This window comes from Physella acuta, unplaced genomic scaffold (assembly GCF_028476545.2).
Source record: "Physella acuta isolate Inbredline_101_S28 unplaced genomic scaffold, ASM2847654v3 ptg001050l, whole genome shotgun sequence".
Taxonomy (NCBI): Eukaryota; Metazoa; Mollusca; class Gastropoda; family Physidae; genus Physella; species Physella acuta.
In genome coordinates this window covers 75,001-96,664 of record NW_026732567.1, presented here as the reverse complement: position 1 = coordinate 96,664, position 21,664 = coordinate 75,001, and the positions used below count along the sequence as shown (strand labels likewise).

The 21,664-nt window shown below is 37.8% G+C and overlaps 1 protein-coding gene across 9 annotated transcripts in view; it reads right to left on the bottom strand.

The window, feature by feature from the left end:
* Nucleotides 1–796: 796 nt before the first annotated feature.
* LOC131955036 (L-xylulose reductase) overlaps nt 797–21,664 on the bottom strand; it is a 60,529-nt gene continuing 39,661 nt past the window's right edge. For all 9 annotated transcript variants that reach the window (XM_059318963.1, XM_059318960.1, XM_059318968.1 and 6 more), the window contains exons 7-8: nt 2,039–2,156; nt 797–1,498 (exon numbers count right to left, since the gene is read on the bottom strand). In XM_059318963.1, coding sequence (XP_059174946.1) covers nt 1,395–1,498; nt 2,039–2,156 — 222 coding nt within the window. In that variant the 3' untranslated portion in view covers nt 797–1,394. The remainder of the gene's footprint in view (nt 1,499–2,038; nt 2,157–21,664) is intronic.

Below are 21,664 nucleotides of genomic sequence, written 5' to 3'. Positions count from 1 at the left end.
TATCCAGTCTGCGTTTGATACTCCATATAAGAGCGACAACTATGGTTTTCTTTATGTTGTAAGCTCATGTTTTGTAAGAGTTATCCATCATGAGACTACTCATACAAGGGCCAACTTTGTTTACAAACATTACAAGGAAAATTCCACAGCCCGGCTTATACTGTGACGCTGAAGAGTTCTTGATGTAGTTCTGATGTGGCATTCACAGCCACTCGGTGGGAAAATAATCCATTCAAGTAAGCTACTGGTACCTAAAATATTGCGTCGTGACAAATGCTGTTATCTCCCTTGTCTGTTTCTCAATGAAAATAAAACGATGACCACAGACTGTTTAATCCTTTATACAAAGTCAAGTTAGTTCTGTTTTTCCGATCTAATGCATTTATAAATCAAATTAATCGAATAGATGAAAGGGAAATAGCTTGATAAAAGTTTCAGTTTCTAAAAACTAAAATTAGTTTACCTCTACCAATAGAATCGGCGGTAAAATTAGATCTAGATCAAGTATATTTAGATCTACGATGTGCATTAATTCTTTTGAAACAGTGCCAATTATATAAAGCATATTTATTAAGAAACAGTTTATTAAATTATATAATGTGAATCATTAATTTTTTAACTTGAAAAAAAATCTGTTTTGAGAAGGAAGTTGAAGTAGCTTATTGAAACAAGAACGATAACTCAAAGTTTCGTGTCTTGTCATAAAAACAGGAACAATAACTCTGATTAAATGTTCTTCTCAGTGGTAATGAATTAACGTCGAAACAGTAACTGTATTGAAGAAAAAACACAAATCTGCAGTTACATTTTATTACATAGATTCAACAATTGTATAATTCGTAGACACGCTAATACTAATGGCCCATGAAAAAAAACCTCACATATTTTTGTAAAACAACAATGTATACTAGAGCAGTAGAAACACATTACATGGAAGATGACTAGAAACTGAAGTCCACGCGCATTAGATTTTGACAAATTTTGCACAAACAAATATTCTTGGAAAAACTTTTTGTCCCCTGAACTGAATGCCAACAAAATTGTAGGCCACGGGCTAACAAAATTGGAGGCCAGAGGCCAACAAAATTGGAGGCCACAGACCAACAACATTGGAGGCCATGGGCCAACAAAATTGGAGGCCACGGGCCAACAAAATTGTAGGCCACAGGCCAACAACATTGGAGGCCATGGGCCAACAAAATTGGAGGCCACGGGCCAACAAAATTGTAGGCCACAGGCCAACAACATTGGAGGCCATGGGCCAACAAAACTGGAGGCCACGGGCCAACAAAATTGTAGGCCACAGGCCAACAACATTGGAGGCCATGGGCCAACAAAATTGGAGGCCATAACCTAACAAAATTATAGGCCACGGGCCATTATAACTAAATGTTCTAGGCCACCAGAAGGCCACCCTCCACAGGTAGAGTCACACCGTTGATGTAGCTGGCTTTATCACTCAGCAGCCACAACACAGCGTCCACCACATCCTCCACCTCTGCAACAATACAACAACAACAACAACCATCATCACACGGGAAGATCTGCATTGAGTTTTTGTTTAACAAATCGGCTACATTCACTTATAAATACATTTATTTTTTGGCAAGCATCTGATTTCATCAAGTCTAAAGTATCAGCAGGACTGATGTTTAAATCAATGAAAACATTAAGGACTTTTCCTAACGTATCAGCATGACTGATGTTTAAATCAATGAAAACATTAAGGACTTTTCCTAAAGTATCAGCATGACTGGTGTTTAAATCAATGAAAACATTATTAAGGACTTTTTCTAACGTATCAGGATGACTGATGTTTAAAATCAATGAAAAAAATATTAAGGACTTTTCCTAACGTATCAGCATGACTGATGTTTAAATCAATAAAAACATTATTAAGGACTTTTTCTAACGTATCAGCATGACTGATGTTTAAATCAATGAAAAAAATATTAAGGACTTTTCCTAACGTATCAGCAGGACTCATGTTTAAAATCAATGAAAAAAATATTAAGGACTTTTCCTAACGTAAACCAACCTGCAAGTCGACCAAGTGGAATTCTATTTAAAAGGGGCTGAGATTTCGCCGGGTCACTCCAAGCGTATTTCCCCATGTCCGTCATAGTTGCTGTTGGATTGACGCAGTTTGTCCGGATCTGAAAAAAATAAAAATAAACCAACATTGTGAAGTAACAGTCGATCGTGTTTATCTCCCCTTCTTAGGATAGTGCTTAACTCCCCTTTCTAAGGGAGACAATTCTGTGTTTGACTAGAGTGTACCGTAACACTCAAGTGATTGGTGGATGGTCCATGAAAACATGGTCCGGATATCTTTTCCCGACAGACTATACAAAAACAACACCGGTCCATCTCTTAAAATCTAACATTGTTTATTCAGTCTCAGAGTTAGACCCAGCTCGGCCTAGAGGGAAAGCTTTTAGCAACATGAATGTCTGAACTAGAGTCAGTTCGATGTGGACAACAGAATGAAACGTTTATTTATCTGATGAGGCAATAAGATAATGAAGAAAAAATACTTAAAAAAACTTTTTAAAAAACCACGTTTTTCTTGTGGACTAAAAAGTAGAAAATAACTATTTACATACATTTGATGACAAAAAACGTGGGTACGTTCACCATCAAATTTCCCGACCCATCTGCCCGACCCACGTTTTTTGTCATCAAATGTATGTAAATAGTTATTTTCTACTTTTTAGTCCACAAGAAAAACGTGGTTTTTTAAAAAGTTTTTTTAAGTATTTTATTTTCTCCTTTTTAGTCCGTTGCTACACATGAAAAACGTGGTTTTTAAAAAAGTGTTTATAAATACACGGACTAAAAATCTTGAGCGACCAGGATTCGAACCTGGGTTGTCGCGGCCACAACGCGAAGTACTAACCACTATACGATCACGGCCAGCGCGCTCACATCGATTGGGGCCGAAGTAACTGTGTCAATAGGCTTCAAGTCTTGTCGGTATCTTTAGAAATCATGTCCTCAATTTTATGGTCCTTGGGGCGTAATTAAATTAAGCTAATTACGGTCACTAATTGCTAGTTTTTATGATTGCATCTGAAATTGTTAGGCGAAAGTAGCATGCATGCCAAATTTCAGGTCTGTAGAGCAATCAGAAGTGGGCTAATTTTCGATGTCAATTTTAACAACAAACATCCAAACAAACAAACGCGAAGCTGAGTTAAGAATAAAATACTTAAAAAAAACTTTTTAAAAAACCACGTTTTTCTTGTGGACTAAAAAGTAGAAAATAACTATTTACATACATTTGATGACAAAAAACGTGGGTACGTTCACCATCAAATTTCCCGACCCATCTGCCCGACCCACGTTTTTTGTCATCAAATGTATGTAAATAGTTATTTTCTACTTTTTAGTCCACAAGAAAAACGTGGTTTTTTAAAAAGTTTTTTTTAAGTATTTTATTTTCTCCTTTTTAGTCCGTTGCTACACATGAAAAACGTGGTTTTTAAAAAAGTTTTTTATATAGTTTATTTTCTACTTTATCTAATGACTTGATTAAGTATGAATTGACTAAGTGTTTATAAATACACGGACTAAAAAAATCTTGAGCGATCAGGATTCGAACCTGGGTTGTCGCGGCCACAACGCGAAGTACTAACCACTATACGATCACGGCCAGCGCGCTCACATCGATTGGGGCCGAAGTAACTGTGTCAACAAGCCTCCAGTCTTGTCGGTATCTTTAGAAATCATGTCCTCAATTTTATGGTCCTTTGGGCGTAATTAAATTAAGCTAATTACGGTCTCTAATTGCTAGTTTTTATGATTGCATCTGAAATTGTTAGGCGAAAGTAACCTGCATGCCAAATTTCAGATCTATAGAGCAATCAGAAGTGGGCTAATTTTCGATGTCAATTTTAACAACAAACACATCCACGCGAAGCTGAGTTAATAAAAACGTGTTAAAAACGTTTTAAAATAGATACAGACTACTAAGAAATCAGAGTTTCTTTCAGTCATCTTTTAGGGTGGTGGTGGGGGGGGGGGGGAGAGAAGGGGGGAAGAGGGTAAATGCCCCTTTCGCACCCCCCCCCCCATGAAATACATTTTTTATAGAAAATATATACTTTTACAAGCGTCCGCCCCCTCTCCCCCAGAGAGAAGATTTCTGAAAGAAACACTGGAAGTAATCGAGAGAGACTGATATACTTTAAAAAAATTCTTAATGCCAACAGATGTAAAACTATAACATATACCCAAAGACTGCCCCAGCTCTACATCTCTATCCCCCCCCCCCCCCAGTATTTACAACAAGCACGCAATAAAATAAATCCCTGACATCAACAGCCGTTCAAAAACAAATGACTTATAACAACACCACGTGACAGTGTTCTGTAAAAAAAAAAAAAAGCCAAAATAAAAATAAAATAATAACTTTAAAAAATATAGTTTCAAAGACGTTCTCTAAAACGAAGCAATCAGCTAAGGGAATTAATTACTAAGGGGAGATAATTGGTATAATATGACAACAAGACCCTACAGAATCGAGCAGCTCTTTGAAGCTATCAAATGCCGCGTGTAATTGGACGTTTATTCAAGCCTAGATTCAAAAGTTTAATCGGCACATTAGACAAAAAAGATGACATAAATAAGGCATAAATTATGTGAATATATTGGTGTAACAAAACCCCCATGAAAGTTAAAGTTTAAGTTCAATATGTTTCAAAATGATTAAATAATTTCAATCATTACTATAAGTTATATCCGTGTTCGTAACAAATTTTCAAAAATTCTTTTAACGAAGTAGTTAAAAAAAATTAAAAAATTAACGAATTAGTTTATGAAAGTTATCATGCTTAAATTTAAAGAAAAAAAAACATCTTTTAAGATTTACGAATTACTGTTAGGGGAAACAGAGCTTTAAAAAAAATAAGAAAATGATTACTAAACAACGACAGAATAAATTGCCTAAGAACACAGCATGCCCCTAATTGAAATCTAAAAATGGTTTATTTAATAAACATTCTGTAATTTTTCCTCATTCTGTAAACAGTGTTCACTACAGTCAATAGAGCAGGTTATATGCGAATATATGTATTGGATCTTGTATGTCATTTGATTCAGTTTTACTTTTAGAGGTAGTGGGGATGGGGTGGGTGAGAAATGAGGAGTAAGGATGGGGTAGATGGGAGTGAGGATGGGGTGGATGGGAGTAAGGATGGGGTAGATGGGAGTGAGGATGGGGTGGATGGGAGTAGGGATGGGGTGGATGGGCGTTAGGATGGGGTAGATGGGAGTGAGGATGGGGTGGATGGGAGTAGGGATTGGGTGGATGGGAGTGGGGGTGGGGTAGATGGGAGTGAGGATGGGGTGGATGGGAGTAGGGACGGGTGGATGGGCGTGAGGATGGGGGTAGATGGTAGTGAAGATGGGGTAGATGGGCGTGAGGATGGGGGTAGATGGTAGTGAAGATGGGGTAAATGGGCGTGAGGATGGGGTAGATGGGAGTGAGGGATGGGGTAGATGGGAGTGGGGGATGGGGTAGATGGGAGTGAGGATGGGGTGGATGGGAGTAGGGATGGGTGGATGGGCGTGAGGATGGGGGTAGATGGTAGTGAAGATGGGGTAGATGGGCGTGAGGATGGGGGTAGATGGTAGTGAAGATGGGGTAAATGGGCGTGAGGATGGGGTAGATGGGAGTGAGGGATGGGGTAGATGGGGTAGTAGGGGTAGATGGAAGTGGGGATGGGGTGGATGGGAGTAAGGATGGGGTAGATGGGAGTGAGGTTGGGGTGAATGGGCGTGAGGATGGGGATAGATGGTAGTGAAGATGGGGTGGATGAGCGTGAGGATGGGGTAAGACAGGAGTAGGGATGGGGTAGATGTTCGTACCATCTGTGCCGTCTGAAGCAGCTCTTGTCTGACGTGGCCTGTAATGGCGGCCACTTCTACCTGTCCGGTGATCGCATCAAGGACCGTCCAGGTTATTGATCGCAGGAAGGTGCAGCTAATTGTCGTCGTCCAATAGGCTACCAATGTACATTGAGGGAGCGTTGGTGGTAGCGATTGACATTGAGGGAGCGTTGGTGGTAGCGATTGACATTAAGGGAGAGTTGGTGGTAGCGATTGACATTAAGGGAGCGTTGGTGGTAGCGATTGACATTAAGGGAGAGTTGGTGGTAGCGATTGACATTAAGGGAGAGTTGGTGGTAGCGATTGACATTGAGGGAGAGTTGGTGGTAGCGATTGACATTAAGGGGGAGTTGGTGGTAGCGATTGACATTAAGGGAGCGTTGGTGGTAGCGATTGACATTGAGGGAGCGTTGGTGGTAGCATTGACATTGAGGGAGAGTTGGTGGTAGCCATTGACATTGAGGGAGAGTTGGTGGTAGCGATTGACATTGAGGGAGAGTTGGTGGTAGCGATTGACATTGAGGGAGAGTTGGTGGTAGCGATTGACATTGAGGGAGAGTTGGTGGTAGCGATTGACATTGAGGGAGAGTTGGTGGTAGCGATTGACATTAAGGGAGCGTTGGTGGTAGCGATTGACATCATGGGAGAGTTAGTGGTAGCGATTGACATTAAGGGAGAGTTGGTGGTAGCGATTGATATTGAGGGGGAGTTGGAGGTAGCGATTGTAAAACAAGTTTTAAAATAAAGATCAGATGTACGTGTAAACTGACCAGATTATTAGATACGTGTTTTTGAAGATATGCAACAAAATGTTAGGTATTCTTAAAGATATAACGGCCCAATGCAACAAAATGTTAGGTATTCTTAAAGATATGACGCCCTATGCAACAAAATGTTAGGTATTCTTAAAGATATGACGCCCTATGCAACAAAATGTTAGGTATTCTTAAAGATATGACTTCCCTATGCAACAAAATGTTAGGTATTCTTAAAGATATGACAGCCCAATGCAACAAAATGTTAGGTATTCTTAAAGATATGACGCCCTATGCAACAAAATGTTAGGTATTCTTAAAGATATGACCGCCCAATGCAACAAAATGTTAGGTATTCTTAAAGATATGACGCCCTATGCAACAAAATGTTAGGTATTCTTAAAAAAGTAAAGTAAAGAATCATCTGTAGACCTAGCGATCCATTAGGCAGATGAATTAAGAGTTAATATGTTTCTAGAAATCGGCATATGAACGGAAGGTGTGCAGAGTTTCTTCCATGCATCTCTTCGGACGTAATGAGATTTATATAATTTATATAGAAAATATATACTTTTAACAGTGTCCCCCCCCCCCCCCTGACAAAAGTCTAATCCCCCCCCCCCCCCGAAAATTTCAAGTCCCTGCCCTGGAGAAAAAAGTCTGGAAGAAACACTGAAGGTGTGGTAATCACTTTGCCCAGCTGCTGTTACTTTCCCTAACAAGAATTAGGTACCCGTTAGAGCTGGGTGGACTCAGGGACGTTCTACTGACTTGGACCCGAATTCGAACTCCAGACTTTCGGGTTAGCAGCCTAGCGCGTTTGAAGCCAAATTCTAGTCTAGCTTTGAACGTACGGCATAAAAAATTTTTTGTATCGCTGTAGTTGTTTTGATATTAGTGTGGGCTGGACATAAATTCTATTGTTTCGTTCACACACAAAAGACGAAAGATGTATCATGAAAAAGCACAGTTTTTAATACCCTCCTCTAGCACGTTTTGCCAGGTATTTAAGTTAAGAAATTTTTTTTTGTTACAGCGAAGCCATTTTGGCACAGCTTGTTCAAAAAATAAATACCGGTACGTCTTCTCTTAAACGATTATTGATGCCAGATTTCTTTTTTTTTACATATTATAAAATGTAAATTATGTTAATGCAGGCTTAGTTCTCAGCTTATAATGGGGGGGGGGGGGGGGATCTGCAGAGATAAATAAAGTTTAAAAAAAAAATCAGAATTCGGGAAGGGGGGGGGGGAGGCGACAACGACGAAAGGGGTGGACGAGGGAAAAAAACTCTGAAAAAAAACATCGTGGACATTTTCATCTTCTCGATGCCCGTATTCAAGAAATTGTGTGGACTTAATTCCCCAGAAAGCCGATTAAACCGGATAAAAACAGCTTAAAATCTCCAGGGAAAATATAGGTAATCCAGCTTCTTTCTCGTGTCATCAAGTGCTAAGGTACGACATTAGTCAGTGTAGGACTAGGATATTTATCTGGCTACCATCAGTAGGACTAGGACTTTCGAGGCCAGTGTAGGACTAGGATATCTGGCTGCCATCAGTAGGACTAGGACTTTCGTGGCCAGTGTAGGACTAGGACTTCCGTGACTTTGATACATTAAAAAAAAACAACTTGAAATGGCAATGCATGACCCATTTACATGCGTGTTTAACCTTTGACAATTTACATAAATCCTTGAACCAACAAAGCCAGATTTCCCTTGAACTTGAAACTCGGGTAGTTCTAGGGAAAGAAACTGTGTGGGTTACATCTCTAAAAGTTCAAGACCCGCCCCTGACATAAAATTCTCCTTGACCCAATTAAAACCTGTAATTACGTAACCAAAAAAAAAACAACTTACAGCCTAAAGCCCATTCATGCTCGTAGAACCCACCACCGACATAAACACAAACTCTGCCGGAATAATGGAACATTCCTCTGTCTAAAAATGATCATCATGTCCGCCGTATAAAACATCACGATGTTTCATCCACCGCGCTAAAGCTGGTTGTAATCATATTCATTGCTCCTCTTTACCCCTCCCTCCCCTCCCCCCCAGCCTGTGAATCTCAATTTAGCCTGAAACCGTCATCCCTGCATTAATAAGGCTGTGTGGTGGGGACGGGGGCTGTGGGGGGGGGTGTAAACTTTTATGTTCTTCGGGGATATAAATCAATGAATATTTAAGGTGATTCAGGGGGAAGGGGGGAGATACTTAGGGTCAGAAATATCGGGGTCTCTGAGACCCAGAGAGTTTGGTAGGCAGTTTCTAGTCCGGCAGAGGTTGGTACCAAAACACAACCTCATATTGTTCGCTGGGAGCACTCCGATCTAGCACACGTAGGCAGATGATAATTAAACACTGTAGGGGCACTTGGGGGTTTAGTGCACAGAGGTCGCCGTGGCAACAGGGTACTTATAAAAAAAAATTCTCGTGCAGTGATTGGTCAACTCTGGGTTACAACCGTTTTTACGTCACAGGTTGGTGTGCACGGGTCGAGAATATGACGTCACGGGTTGAAAAACCTGCTGGAACAAGTACAATGTGATGTCATAGCTACTGGCTAACATTAGATATTATAACCGCCGTGGGCGTAACTGTTTATATTATAAAGGATGACATCATTAGGTCATTTGGTCAAAACTAAAACAAGTCACCAGCCCATGTCACTAGACCACCTGTTTATGACGTCAAAAAGGTCACCTGTTTATGACATCGCGGGGCCATAAATACATCAAAGGGCTATCTATTTATGACGTCACACGGTCATCTATATATGACGTCACGGGGGCCATCTGGCCACGACAAAGTTATGACGCCACAGTAGCGAGCCATTTAAAACCCACAAGAACACCGTATTGATTCCCCATAAAGGTTCCGTTCGTGCCCCCGTCTGTCACGTGACTTTAACGTACCCACCCCCCTTGATAATTCCAGTGTGTAGGTTCTGTAGTCGGAGAAAATTGTAGACCTCGCCAAACTTTAGCACTAGAATTACGGGACAGAGAAGAGGGGATTTACAGTACAGCGTTTCTGGAAGATTTGAAACCCGTCATCTTTATGTACTTTACCCATACGTCAACCCGTCATATTTGTATACCGTAAACATAGTTCAACACGTAATATGTACCGTACCCATAGATCAACATGTCATATGTACCCATAGGTCAACCCGTCATAGTTGTATACCGTACCCATAGGTCAAGACGTCATATGTACGTACCAATAGGTCAACATGTCATATGTATGTACCCATATGTTAACACGTCATATGTACCCATAGGTCAAGACATCACATGTACGTTAGGAATACATTTTTACTTCTCAAATACAAAACAATCAAAACAACACACATCACCATGTCTAGACTTGAAAACAGTTTACTCACTCACACTTACACACATTAAAAAAACCTCACTCAATCATAACAAAACTCCGCATTAAACTATGTCAAGGTCGTATAACAACAACAACATCGCCATAAAGGTCAAATCAAATCCAAATAACAAATGTCAGAGTGAATTTAAATTAGCGAGGTCAAACAGAATCCAATGACTGGGCTGATAAATTTTCTCATTGACTTCAGTTCTTTATCGCGGGCATGCGGTTATGAATTATAGGGAAATTGGAATCAAAATGGCGCTTAAATTTCGGAGTTTTTTGGCCAAGGAAAAAACATTCACGATTAATAATTTACATGCAAGACATTCTGACCCTAAAGAAGGAAAAAAAACTTTGCTAAAATGATTTGGATATTTTTTTTTCATTGTGGAGAAAATCAATGCCGGATAGAAAAATTCAAATCGTTGAGAGATTGCTTTTAAGTTAGATCGTTTATGGATTCAGTAATGACATATTATAGTTTGTGACCCCCCCCCCCCCCCTCCCCCACCCCTACTTCTCCTTAAATTTAATTTTGATTTTTCATCGTAAAAAAATGTGAATTCCGTTTTCTATTTGCAAGCCTCGCATCTGATTTATCAAAAACAGAAATCATCTCGTTCACAAACACTCACGGCACACGAGATAGCAATTAACTTTGATCAAGCCTGCAGCTGATTTTATACACGTGCCCTTAATTACAGAAATACGCGGGGCTTGGGGCAGATTTTATAATCCGGTTTTTAATTATTTCCGTGTGATTTTTGAGTGTTGGGGTGGTAATGAATTATGTGCAGCCCACAATTTATTTATTTGTGCAGCCCACAATTTATGTAGCTTCTGTCGTTGGGATGGTAATAAATTATGTGCAGCCCACAATTTATGTAGCTTCTGTCGTTGGGATGGTAATAAATTATGTGCAGCCTACAATTTATGTAGCTTCTGTCGTTGGGATGGTAATGAATTATGTGCAGCCTACAATTTATGTATTGTGCAGCCCACAATTTATGTATTGTGCAGCCCACAATGTATGTATTGTGCAGTCCACAATTTATGTATTGTGCAGCCCACAATTTCTGTATTGTGCAGCCCACAATTTCTGTATTGTGCAGCCCACGATTTATGTATTGTGCAGCCCACAATTCATGTATTGTGCAGCCCACAATTTATGTATTGTGCAGCCCACAATTACTGTATTGTGCAGCCCACAATTTCTGTATTGTGCAGCCCACAATTTATGTATTGTGCAGCCCACAATTTATGTATTTTGCGGCCCACAATTTATGTATTGTGCGGCCCACAATTACTGTATTGTGCGGCCCACAATTTCTGTATTGTGCGGCCCACAATTTATGTATTGTGCAGCCCACAATTTATGTATTTTGCAGCCCACAATTTATGTATTGTGCAGCCCACAATTTATGTATTGTGCAGCCCACAATTTATGTATTTTGCAGCCCACAATTTATGTATTGTGCGGCCCACAATTTATGTATTGTGCAGCCCACAATTTATGTATTGTGCAGCCCACAATTTATGTATTGTGCAGCCCACAATTTATGTATTGTGCGGCCCACAATTTATGTATTGTGCGGCCCACAATTTATGTATTGTGCGGCCCACAATTTATGTATTGTGCGGCCCACAATTTATGTATTGTGCGGCCCACAATTTATGTATTGTGCGGCCCACAATTTATGTATTGTGCGGCCCACAATTTATGTATTGTGCGGCCCACAATTTATGTATTGTGCGGCCCACAATTTATGTATTGTGCAGCCCACAATTTATGTATTGTGCGGCCCACAATTTATGTATTGTGCGGCCCACAATTTATGTATTGTGCGGCCCACAATTTATGTATTGTGCGGCCCACAATTTATGTATTGTGCGGCCCACAATTTATGTATTGTGCGGCCCACAATTTATGTATTGTGCGGCCCACAATTTATGTATTGTGCGGCCCACAATTTATGTATTGTGCGGCCCACAATTTATGTATTGTGCGGCCCACAATTTATGTATTGTGCGGCCCACAATTTATGTATTGTGCGGCCCACAATTTATGTATTGTGCGGCCCACAATTTATGTAACCTATCTCGACGTATTGCAGCCCAGCACACATTATCTTCCCACGATCTGCTCGCTGTATTATCTAAAGAAATGTCTATAATCAAATAATATACATGTGTATACACTGAAATGTCAACAAAAGAATGTCTGTAATATAGATGGAATGGAAGCTGAATTGCATAAAATTATTTGTTAACACGTATGTTTTTACTTTCTCGTATATACGAAGTATAGAGAAAGTATTGTAATCGTGCACAAAAATCACTTGAAATTTTAACATCTTTCACCGTATTACACCTCAGTCCTTCATCACATCCGAAGTTTAGAGGACTTATTTTAATCGGGCAAAAATTATCAATCCAGATTTATCAAAACTAAGAGGTTTTATGCGTAATCCAGTCTGAAAAACTGGGCTTTGCAATTCTGTCCGTATGTCTGTGTGTCTGTGTGTGTGTGTGTCCGTGTGTAAACACGATAACTTGAGTACCGTTACAGCTAGGTTGATGAAATTTCATATATAAGTATTTTATCAAAATCGTAGATCCGTATCAACTTTTGAGCGATTTCCAATAACCGGAAGTGGTACTTTTTCTACTTTGAATTTTTCAAAAGCCTATAACTTGAGTACTATTTCAGATAGATAAATGAAATTCCACAAGTAAGTATAAGATCTAATTCTCTACCTTATGTTAAATTTTGAGTAGCTTCCGTTGACCGGAAGTAGTAATTTACGCTACTTCCGATTTCTCAAAAAACTAATGTAAATTTATTAAGTACTAATACTATTGCGCACTATTATACACACCTTTATTAGGCGTTCGCTTGGTGCGCAATTGTTTTTTACTGAGATTCTATTCTATTTTTAAAAGTTTAAGTATTTAAAATGGATTAAAAATCATAACTATATCCCCAGTTACCATCCCCTGTTGTTTTATATAAGAATATTCGAGAAAGTTTAGGGGAGATCACTACCGGTTTATTTTATAAGCAAACTAAACAGAAAAAAATAAAACGAATAAGAGCAAATTCCATCAAGTAACGAATTAAGTTCATTTCATTAGTGGCCTTCAATAGTTACTAAATATAGATCTCATTAGCGGCCTTCAATAGTTACTAAATATAGATCTCATCAGCGGCCTTCAATAGTTACTAAATATAGCTCTCATAAGCGGCCTTCAATAGTTACTAAATATAGATCTCATCGGCGGTCATAAATCTACAAAAACGCTAAACAAGTCGAGAAATATTTGTCTTAGGTCTTGAAAATGATGTCGCGAGATGCAACTAGCACACGTCAGAGGCCATAGCGCACGCCATTTTGTTTTCCCTGCTTATTCCGATTGGTTGTTGAAGATCATCACGATGGCCCTCCACCAATCAACTGCCATAAATCAAAAAACCTTACTGATAAATGTCATCAACTTCTCGTTTAGCTTGCGAGGGTGAAAAATGCACCGGTTTATATACACAGCGCAAGTTAGTTTACAAGAAAATGAAAATAACTATAGTTATAACTTATATATATATATATATATATATATATATATATATATATATATATATATATATATATATATATATATATATATATATATATATATATATATATATATATATATATATATTTATTTATTTATTTATGTGTGTGTGTTTGTGACGTGTGTGTATATATAGACCTACATAAACATATATATATATATATATATATATATATATATATATATATATATATATATATATATATATATACATACATAGGCCTATATATATACATAGGCCTATATATATATATACATAGGCCTATTTATATACATAGGCCTATATATATACATAGGCCTATATATATATACATAGGCCTATATATATATATATATATATATATATATATATATATATATATATATATATATATATATATATATATATATATATATATATATATATATATATATATATATAAATATATAATACTCCTATATATATGCATTTATATATGTATATATTTATACTCCTGTATATACATATACATATATATATATATATATATATATATATATATATATATATATGTATATGTATATATATATATATATATATATATATATATATATATATATATATATATATATATATATAATACTTCTATATATATGCATTTATATATGTATATATTTATACTCCTGTATATACATATACATATATATATATATATATATATATATATATATATATATATATATATATATATATATATATATATATATATATATATATGCATCTATATATGCATCTATATATATATATATATAAATAACATTTGAACCACCCCCCTCTCTCACCCACGAAATCCCTGACCACTACTGACCAACTGCCCACCAGTCATACACTGGACCACTACTGACCACCAGTCACACGTCATACACTGGACCACAACTGCCCACCAGTCATACACTGGACCACTACTGCCCACCAGTCATACACTGGACCACTACTGACCACCAGTCACACGTCATACACTGGACCACAACTGCCCACCAGTCATACACTGGACCACTACTGCCCACCAGTCATACACTGGACCACTACTGCCCACCAGTCACACGTCACACACTGGACCACTACTGACCAACTGCCCACCAGTCATACACTGGACCACTACTGCCCACCAGTCATACAATGGACCACTGCTGCACACCAGTCATACACTGGACCACAACTGACCAACTGCCCACCAGTCATACACTGGACCACTACTGACCACCAGTCACACGTCATACACTGGACCACAACTGCCCACCAGTCATACACTGGACCACTACTGCCCACCAGTCATACACTGGACCACTACTGAGCACCAGTCACACGTCATACACTGGACCACTACTGCCCACCAGTCACACGTCATACACTGGACCACTACTGACCAACTGCCCACCAGTCACGCGTCATACACTGGACCACTACTGCCCACCAGTCATACACTGGACCACTACTGCCCACCAGTCATACACTGGACCACTACTGAGCACCAGTCACACGTCATACACTGGACCACTACTGCCCACCAGTCACACGTCATACACTGGACCACTACTGACCAACTGCCCACCAGTCACGCGTCATACACTGGACCACTACTGACCAACTGCCCACCAGTCACACGTCATACACTGGACCACTACTGACCAACTAACCTCTAGACAACCACGTCATCACCCACAGACCCAATTTGTCGGGCTGGACGTTGGCAGACGGTAATTGTCCAGGCCGGTATTAGATGGCCAGACTTGCAGTAATTGTGCCCGCTGGTGTTTTAATACCCCCACACGTGAAAAGTGGTGCTACAGATCTGTCACCACCCCCGGGATCAAGCCCGGGGGGTTAAACTGGCGATGTAAACAAGTGTACTGTTGTCATGGTGACAGCTCGCAGCTTTCGACCTTTATTAAAATAAAACGATACAATATCTTCTACATTAAACCTTACAAAATATTGCAATTAACTGTTAATCAACTTTTACAAAAACCTTTTCAAAGGTCGCTGTTTTATTTTGTATACCTGGCGATGGGGGAATTATTAAGACGTTATATCACTAAAAATTTAAAAAATTAATAATAAAATCCTAAACAAAACAAAGCAGCAACATAAACATATTTTAAAATACGTTGATTCTACAAGAACTATAATTATCTCCTTTTAACAATGGACTTGCCAATATATAAAAAATAAGCACTTCAAGGAGAGGTTGAGGGCAGTTTTTAAAAATATTTGAATTGATAATATAATAGGGGTCGGCGTGGTCGAGTCGGTAAAGCTCATGGTTGCTAAACCGAAAAGTCTCGAGTTCGAACACTAAAAATTAAGGAAGAAAATATTATAAAATAATTCTAAACGGCTTTTCAACGGTTTATATTCCATACAAAAATATGAACATGTGTATGATCGTTGGTTCCCAAACAGCTTTAAGTTTTTAAATTGTAGCTATAATTTTATCGCTTGTCATATTTTTAAAAAAGTTTAAAAATTTTTAGTATGATTACATAAATGTTTCAATGATATTTCCGGTCAAAATAATTATCAAGAGAGAAATCTTTTGTTCCTTGAATTTTTTTACGCAAACAACCGATCTAGCTACTCCGACTTTTTATATCGCCTGCAAGGAAACAATTCCCTAAACCTCGACGGATCTAGACTAGACTAGACAAGACTTCCCCCAACAGTACAGAGACCGACACAAGATCCACCAAATCTTCACGTGATGTTCAATCAATGGGTCTAGACGTCTTTATAGTCGCGGTATTTTGGCTGGTGATGGGGGAGAAATCTGGTATGTTTATCATTCATCTCCGGTTGGTATTCATGACATAAGGACAATAACCTACCACATTGGCGCGAGACACTACGTCACGACAAATACAAGAGTAAAACATACGCCCCGAGTTAGTGATTTAACAAAATTAGGACTTGGGTCTAGATGCTAAACAAAATTATTTATGTTAAGACAGAAGGACTTTTGCTGGGAAGCTTAATAATAGGAGTTAAATCTAGAAACTAACAAAAGGACTTTGGTCTAGAAGCTAAATAAAATGACAAATCCTGGAACTTAAAAAAAAAAAAACCCTCAGTATTTTACTGAAGTTTAGTGAACATAAAGCTACCATTAAAAAAAGTCATAGGCTGCGTGCATGTCATGACGGTAATATTTGAAACATAAATTAGGCAAATTAATTCACGTAAAATTTGATACACAAATTAGGCAAATTAATTCACGTAAAATTTGATACACAAATTAGGCAAATTTATTCACGTAAAATATGATACACATGTTAGGCAAATTAATTCACCTAAAATTTGATACACAAATTAGGCTAATTAATGCGAGTAAAATTTGAAATACAAATTAGACCAATTAATGCACGTATGTTGTGATGGTACAATTTGTAACAGTTAGAGCTTATATCCAATTATTATGACGTAATGTTTTTCTAGTTTTCCTTCATGGCAATCAGACTGTTGTGTAGGCCTATCAACTTTACATATTCTAGCCATTTTTTTAGTAAAATTTCTCCTTTTATCTAAACATATTTATTGTGTTTCAAATTTACTTTCCGTAAATACACATTTCTATGCAGTACTTCATTGCTAAGCGTAACACTTATGAGATTCTGTTTAGTTTGAGCTTTCAGATTCATTTTTTAAATAACACGAAATGTGATTTTGATTGAATGGTACCAAATAGCACATCTATACATTATATATTTTTTTATAAAGGCTATTCTGTGCTATCTCACTCAGAAAAACATAATATGTTTGGACCAATGCGCTTTCATTGAAAGTTTCAAATGGAAATTAAGTGTCGCACAAATAAAAATACGACACGCCACACAAAAATCAATCCGCGTTAATTGAATAGTGTTGTGAAGTGCACTCGTGTTTTATCAAGATCTGTGAACAAATGAAGGCAAGACGGAGGTTGCTATCTAACACTGGGCCTGGCTCTACATTGGAAGGTTTGAGTGTGGGGTCGCTACTAAGTGAGTTGTGGAACGTTTTGTGATATAAATCAAACCTATCCAGATTTTTTTTTACTTGTAAATAGGGAAAAGCAAAAAGAATTGTCAACAGAATAGGTAACATCTTTGCAGGCAAGGAAACACATAACACAGGAAACACATAACACAGGAAACACATAACACAGGAAACACATAACACAGGAAACACATAACACAGGAAACACATAACACAGGAAACACATAACACGGGAAATACATAACACAGGAAATACATAACACAGGAAACACATAACACAGGAAACACATAACACGGGAAACACATAACACAGGAAACACATAACACGGGAAACACATAACACAGGAAACATATAACACAGGAAACACATAACACACACACAACGATGGGAGATTTTAGTTAGGGGGTCATCCATAAATGCCGTCACGCTTTTTTGACGATTTTTATCTCCCCCCCCCTCCCCTCCGTCACACATCGTCACAAAAAGTCAAACCCCACCGCTAAAATGACGTCACATCCCAGCCTACAACCCGTCCTCAAAATTGCAATTGAATTTTTTTTAAACATCGATATTTTCCAAAATATCGTCTGAACTCTGTCTATATAAAGTATTTTAATCAATTTCTATTACAATTTATTAAAACAGTTTTCTAAAACGCGACATAACGTCTAAAATTAGTTTCCTCACATGGCTTTTTTACAATGCAAAAGTGTGACGTCGCATCATCTGACCCTCCCCCCCCCCCTCCCCCTCATCACACACCGTCACAAAATTACGGACCCCCCCCCTTCCCCCCACGAGTGTGACGTCATTTATGGACGACCCCTTAATTTATAATTAGAGGTAATGTTCCGAAAGTTTTAGTGGCGAAGTTATTCGGAGTTTCCGTCGATATTTGTGTGTGCTAAAGGAAGAAAAAATAAGATGCTTCTCCCTGGTTTTGAAATGTGGGACAGTAGAAGGATAGAAGAGGTCTGTGCTTAAAGGGTGGATGCCCAAATTTAAATTGACAAAAGCAGAAAACGTTTAGTTTTGTGTGGTTTGAACAGTGCCGGCGCCAGGTTATTTAGCGCCCTAGCCTAACCTTATTAAAAACGCCCCCTTTCACACAAATTAATTACCAAAACATATGTATAAGAAAATAATTAATTAAAAGTGACATATTAATTTATTATCAATTACGTTAGTGCACGTTATAAGTAGACATCAAAATCAAATTTTACTTGCCTCCTTCGTCTCAAAACTTTGTACCAATTCCTTCCATTCCAGTTTGCAAACGTAATCACATTTTATTGAAATTGTTGCTTAGTCCTCGAGTCTACTTTCTACTTCACGACATAGCCCCCCCCCCCCCCCCTTTAGACGCATTTGTTGCACTATCTCATACCGTATGTCTACTAATATTAAGTAATGCAGTTAACAACGGCTACTGATGTATTTGTTTTTTCAACTTGATAATGCAAAAAAAAAAAAAAAAAACAAAAAAAAAACAAAAAAAAAACTTACCAAACCTATTTTGTTTAGATCTTCAGCTCTATATAATTTTTGCAATAGCAAATAATAACTCAAAGTTGCATTTATAAGTAAGCGGTCAAACTAAGGTAAGGAATCCAAATACGTTTTATTCAAGGGAAATAACTTTCATAAGAATAAGTAAATTAACCAATTGTAACCAAGACGTGCTTGGAAACCATAATAAAACGGTTTATATTTCATTACGTAATAATTATACAAAATATTTTATATTTGCTAATTAACCGTGTCTAAAGAATATATTTTACTCATTGACTACTTAACTGTAGGTTTTGTTTGAAAATTCAAAAAATGGTAGCTTTATTATAACATACTTCTAGTCAATTTTGATGACAAACATTTGAATGTGGTCAATTTCCTACCGACATTATTACATAATTTTGGATCCCCTAAATTAAGGGACACCTTTTAAAAAATCCAATCCAGGCAACTATTTAAGACATAGCTATAGTTATTAATTAAATATAAAAAAAATTGTAATTTGAAAAAAAAAAAATTTACGGTTAGTTATGAATTCCACCCTATATAATACAATATATTAATACATTACGAATGGTAATATATAATCTTACATTTCTTTGTAGTGTGTTTCGTCCTGAATTAAAATCATCTAACTTACGATAAACTTGACTACTCGATATACTCAAACTCTACTAAATTCACAACAGATATTAACTTCGATACCTAAACATAACTAGACTCGATGTTCCAGAACTACGACACCAACTCACTTTACTTCATCAAGCTCTACAAACTATATTCCCAATCAACAACGATTTCACTGGACTACTACACGATAACATTCAACATATTTCGATACCTTAATACCACAAAACTCGATACTCCCGAAATTCAGAACTACGATACTTCATCACCTATATTTTTATTTCTCTACTACCAGATTCCACTAGACCTTCAACTACACAACAGCCAAATAAAAAATACGACACTTTAACACTTCGATACTTTTTACCTACGAAACCATTTCAGCAACAGCCTTCCGCCGTTACTCCCAAATCTAAATGATTAATCAAAACTTACCAAACAAGTACAATACTTTGAACACCCCGTCATTTAAAAACTCTATACACCAGAACAGATTTCTAAATCAAAGTCAGAGAAATCGAGACTTACATAAAGCCCTATTAAAAACCAAAATTACACGTCTTACGCAACGCCCCGTAATGCTCTGGGGCGATCACTAAATCATCATTAAAATTAGATAACCGTTTGAAATGTTCGAAATTTAAATTACGCACTTATTTAATCGTTTTTTATTGACGCCAAAATATAAAGGCAAAAAGCGACCCGACCTTTCCAAATTAGGGAGGTAGGGTTGTATTATCACCAGTGTTTCTTGCAGACATTTTTCGTCGGGGGGGGGGGGGGCGTTAGACTCTATTCAGGAGGGGGGGGGCACCCCGAAGAGATGAATGGAAGAAACATTGATTCTCACTATTGCGAATAAATATAGGCCTAATTATTGGGTGGGGGTGCAAAATTGGTAGTTCGTCCTGGGCGCCAAAATAGATCGCTACTCCTTTGTATATAACCATCCATGGTTTATAAAAGATAATCAAAGTTAATAATTATTAGGTACTTTATTGATAACGAGCCGGCCCGCGGCATAACATACGCCGCTATTTAGTTGTTTTTTTCTACTTTTCAGTAATTCATAATTTGTGAATTCGACAGTAACAACGCTGCCACTGAAAATATTTCTTTAAAACACTATAAGTAGCTCGGATAAAGAAAGTCGTAAAGTAATGTAGGTATGTGCGGTGGTTTTAGAAGTTGTAAAAGGGAATCACATACTCAACAAATATTCAGTGCTCTATGTTACATATTAGTTCTACCCTGAACTGTTCAGTATGAAAATCAAGACAACGGCTGTTTCTCTACGATTCCCTTTCAACCACGAGCCAAAGAAAATAAAAGAAAGTAAACGTCTTGAGAAATCCTCATTTCATCACGGACCCGAACCTTAACCACCCCCCTACCTAACCCAGGTATAATAATGCCAACCAGAAATATGAACTACGAGAGGGTTACATAAAGATACTGGACAACGGGGTGACATCTCAACCAATGTGGTTGTACCTTGAAGATTAATATGTTTAAAGCGTCAGCTGATTTACCACGGGCATGCAAACAAAAAAAAAAACAAAAAAAAAAAAAAAACAACACCTGATTTCTGGAAATGTCAGACCTCACAGAAGAAGAAACGTCATGTTTCCCCAATGTATTTTTACGCCTGCTCGTATAATAGCCGCCGGTTGATTACCGCAGCAGGTGGTATGTTACACCTTCCCCCCCCCCCCCCCCATCTCACCACAATATGGCTTCAACATTAAAAAACACCCCTACATCCCGTATTAATAGGTGTTAGACTTCTCCACAACCTTAGTCCAGGTGTCTGCCACTTATTTTTCTCTTGAGTCACGAGCCATGTTAGAACGTATCTGTGCTAGAAGCAAATTAGGGAAGACTCAAAAAAT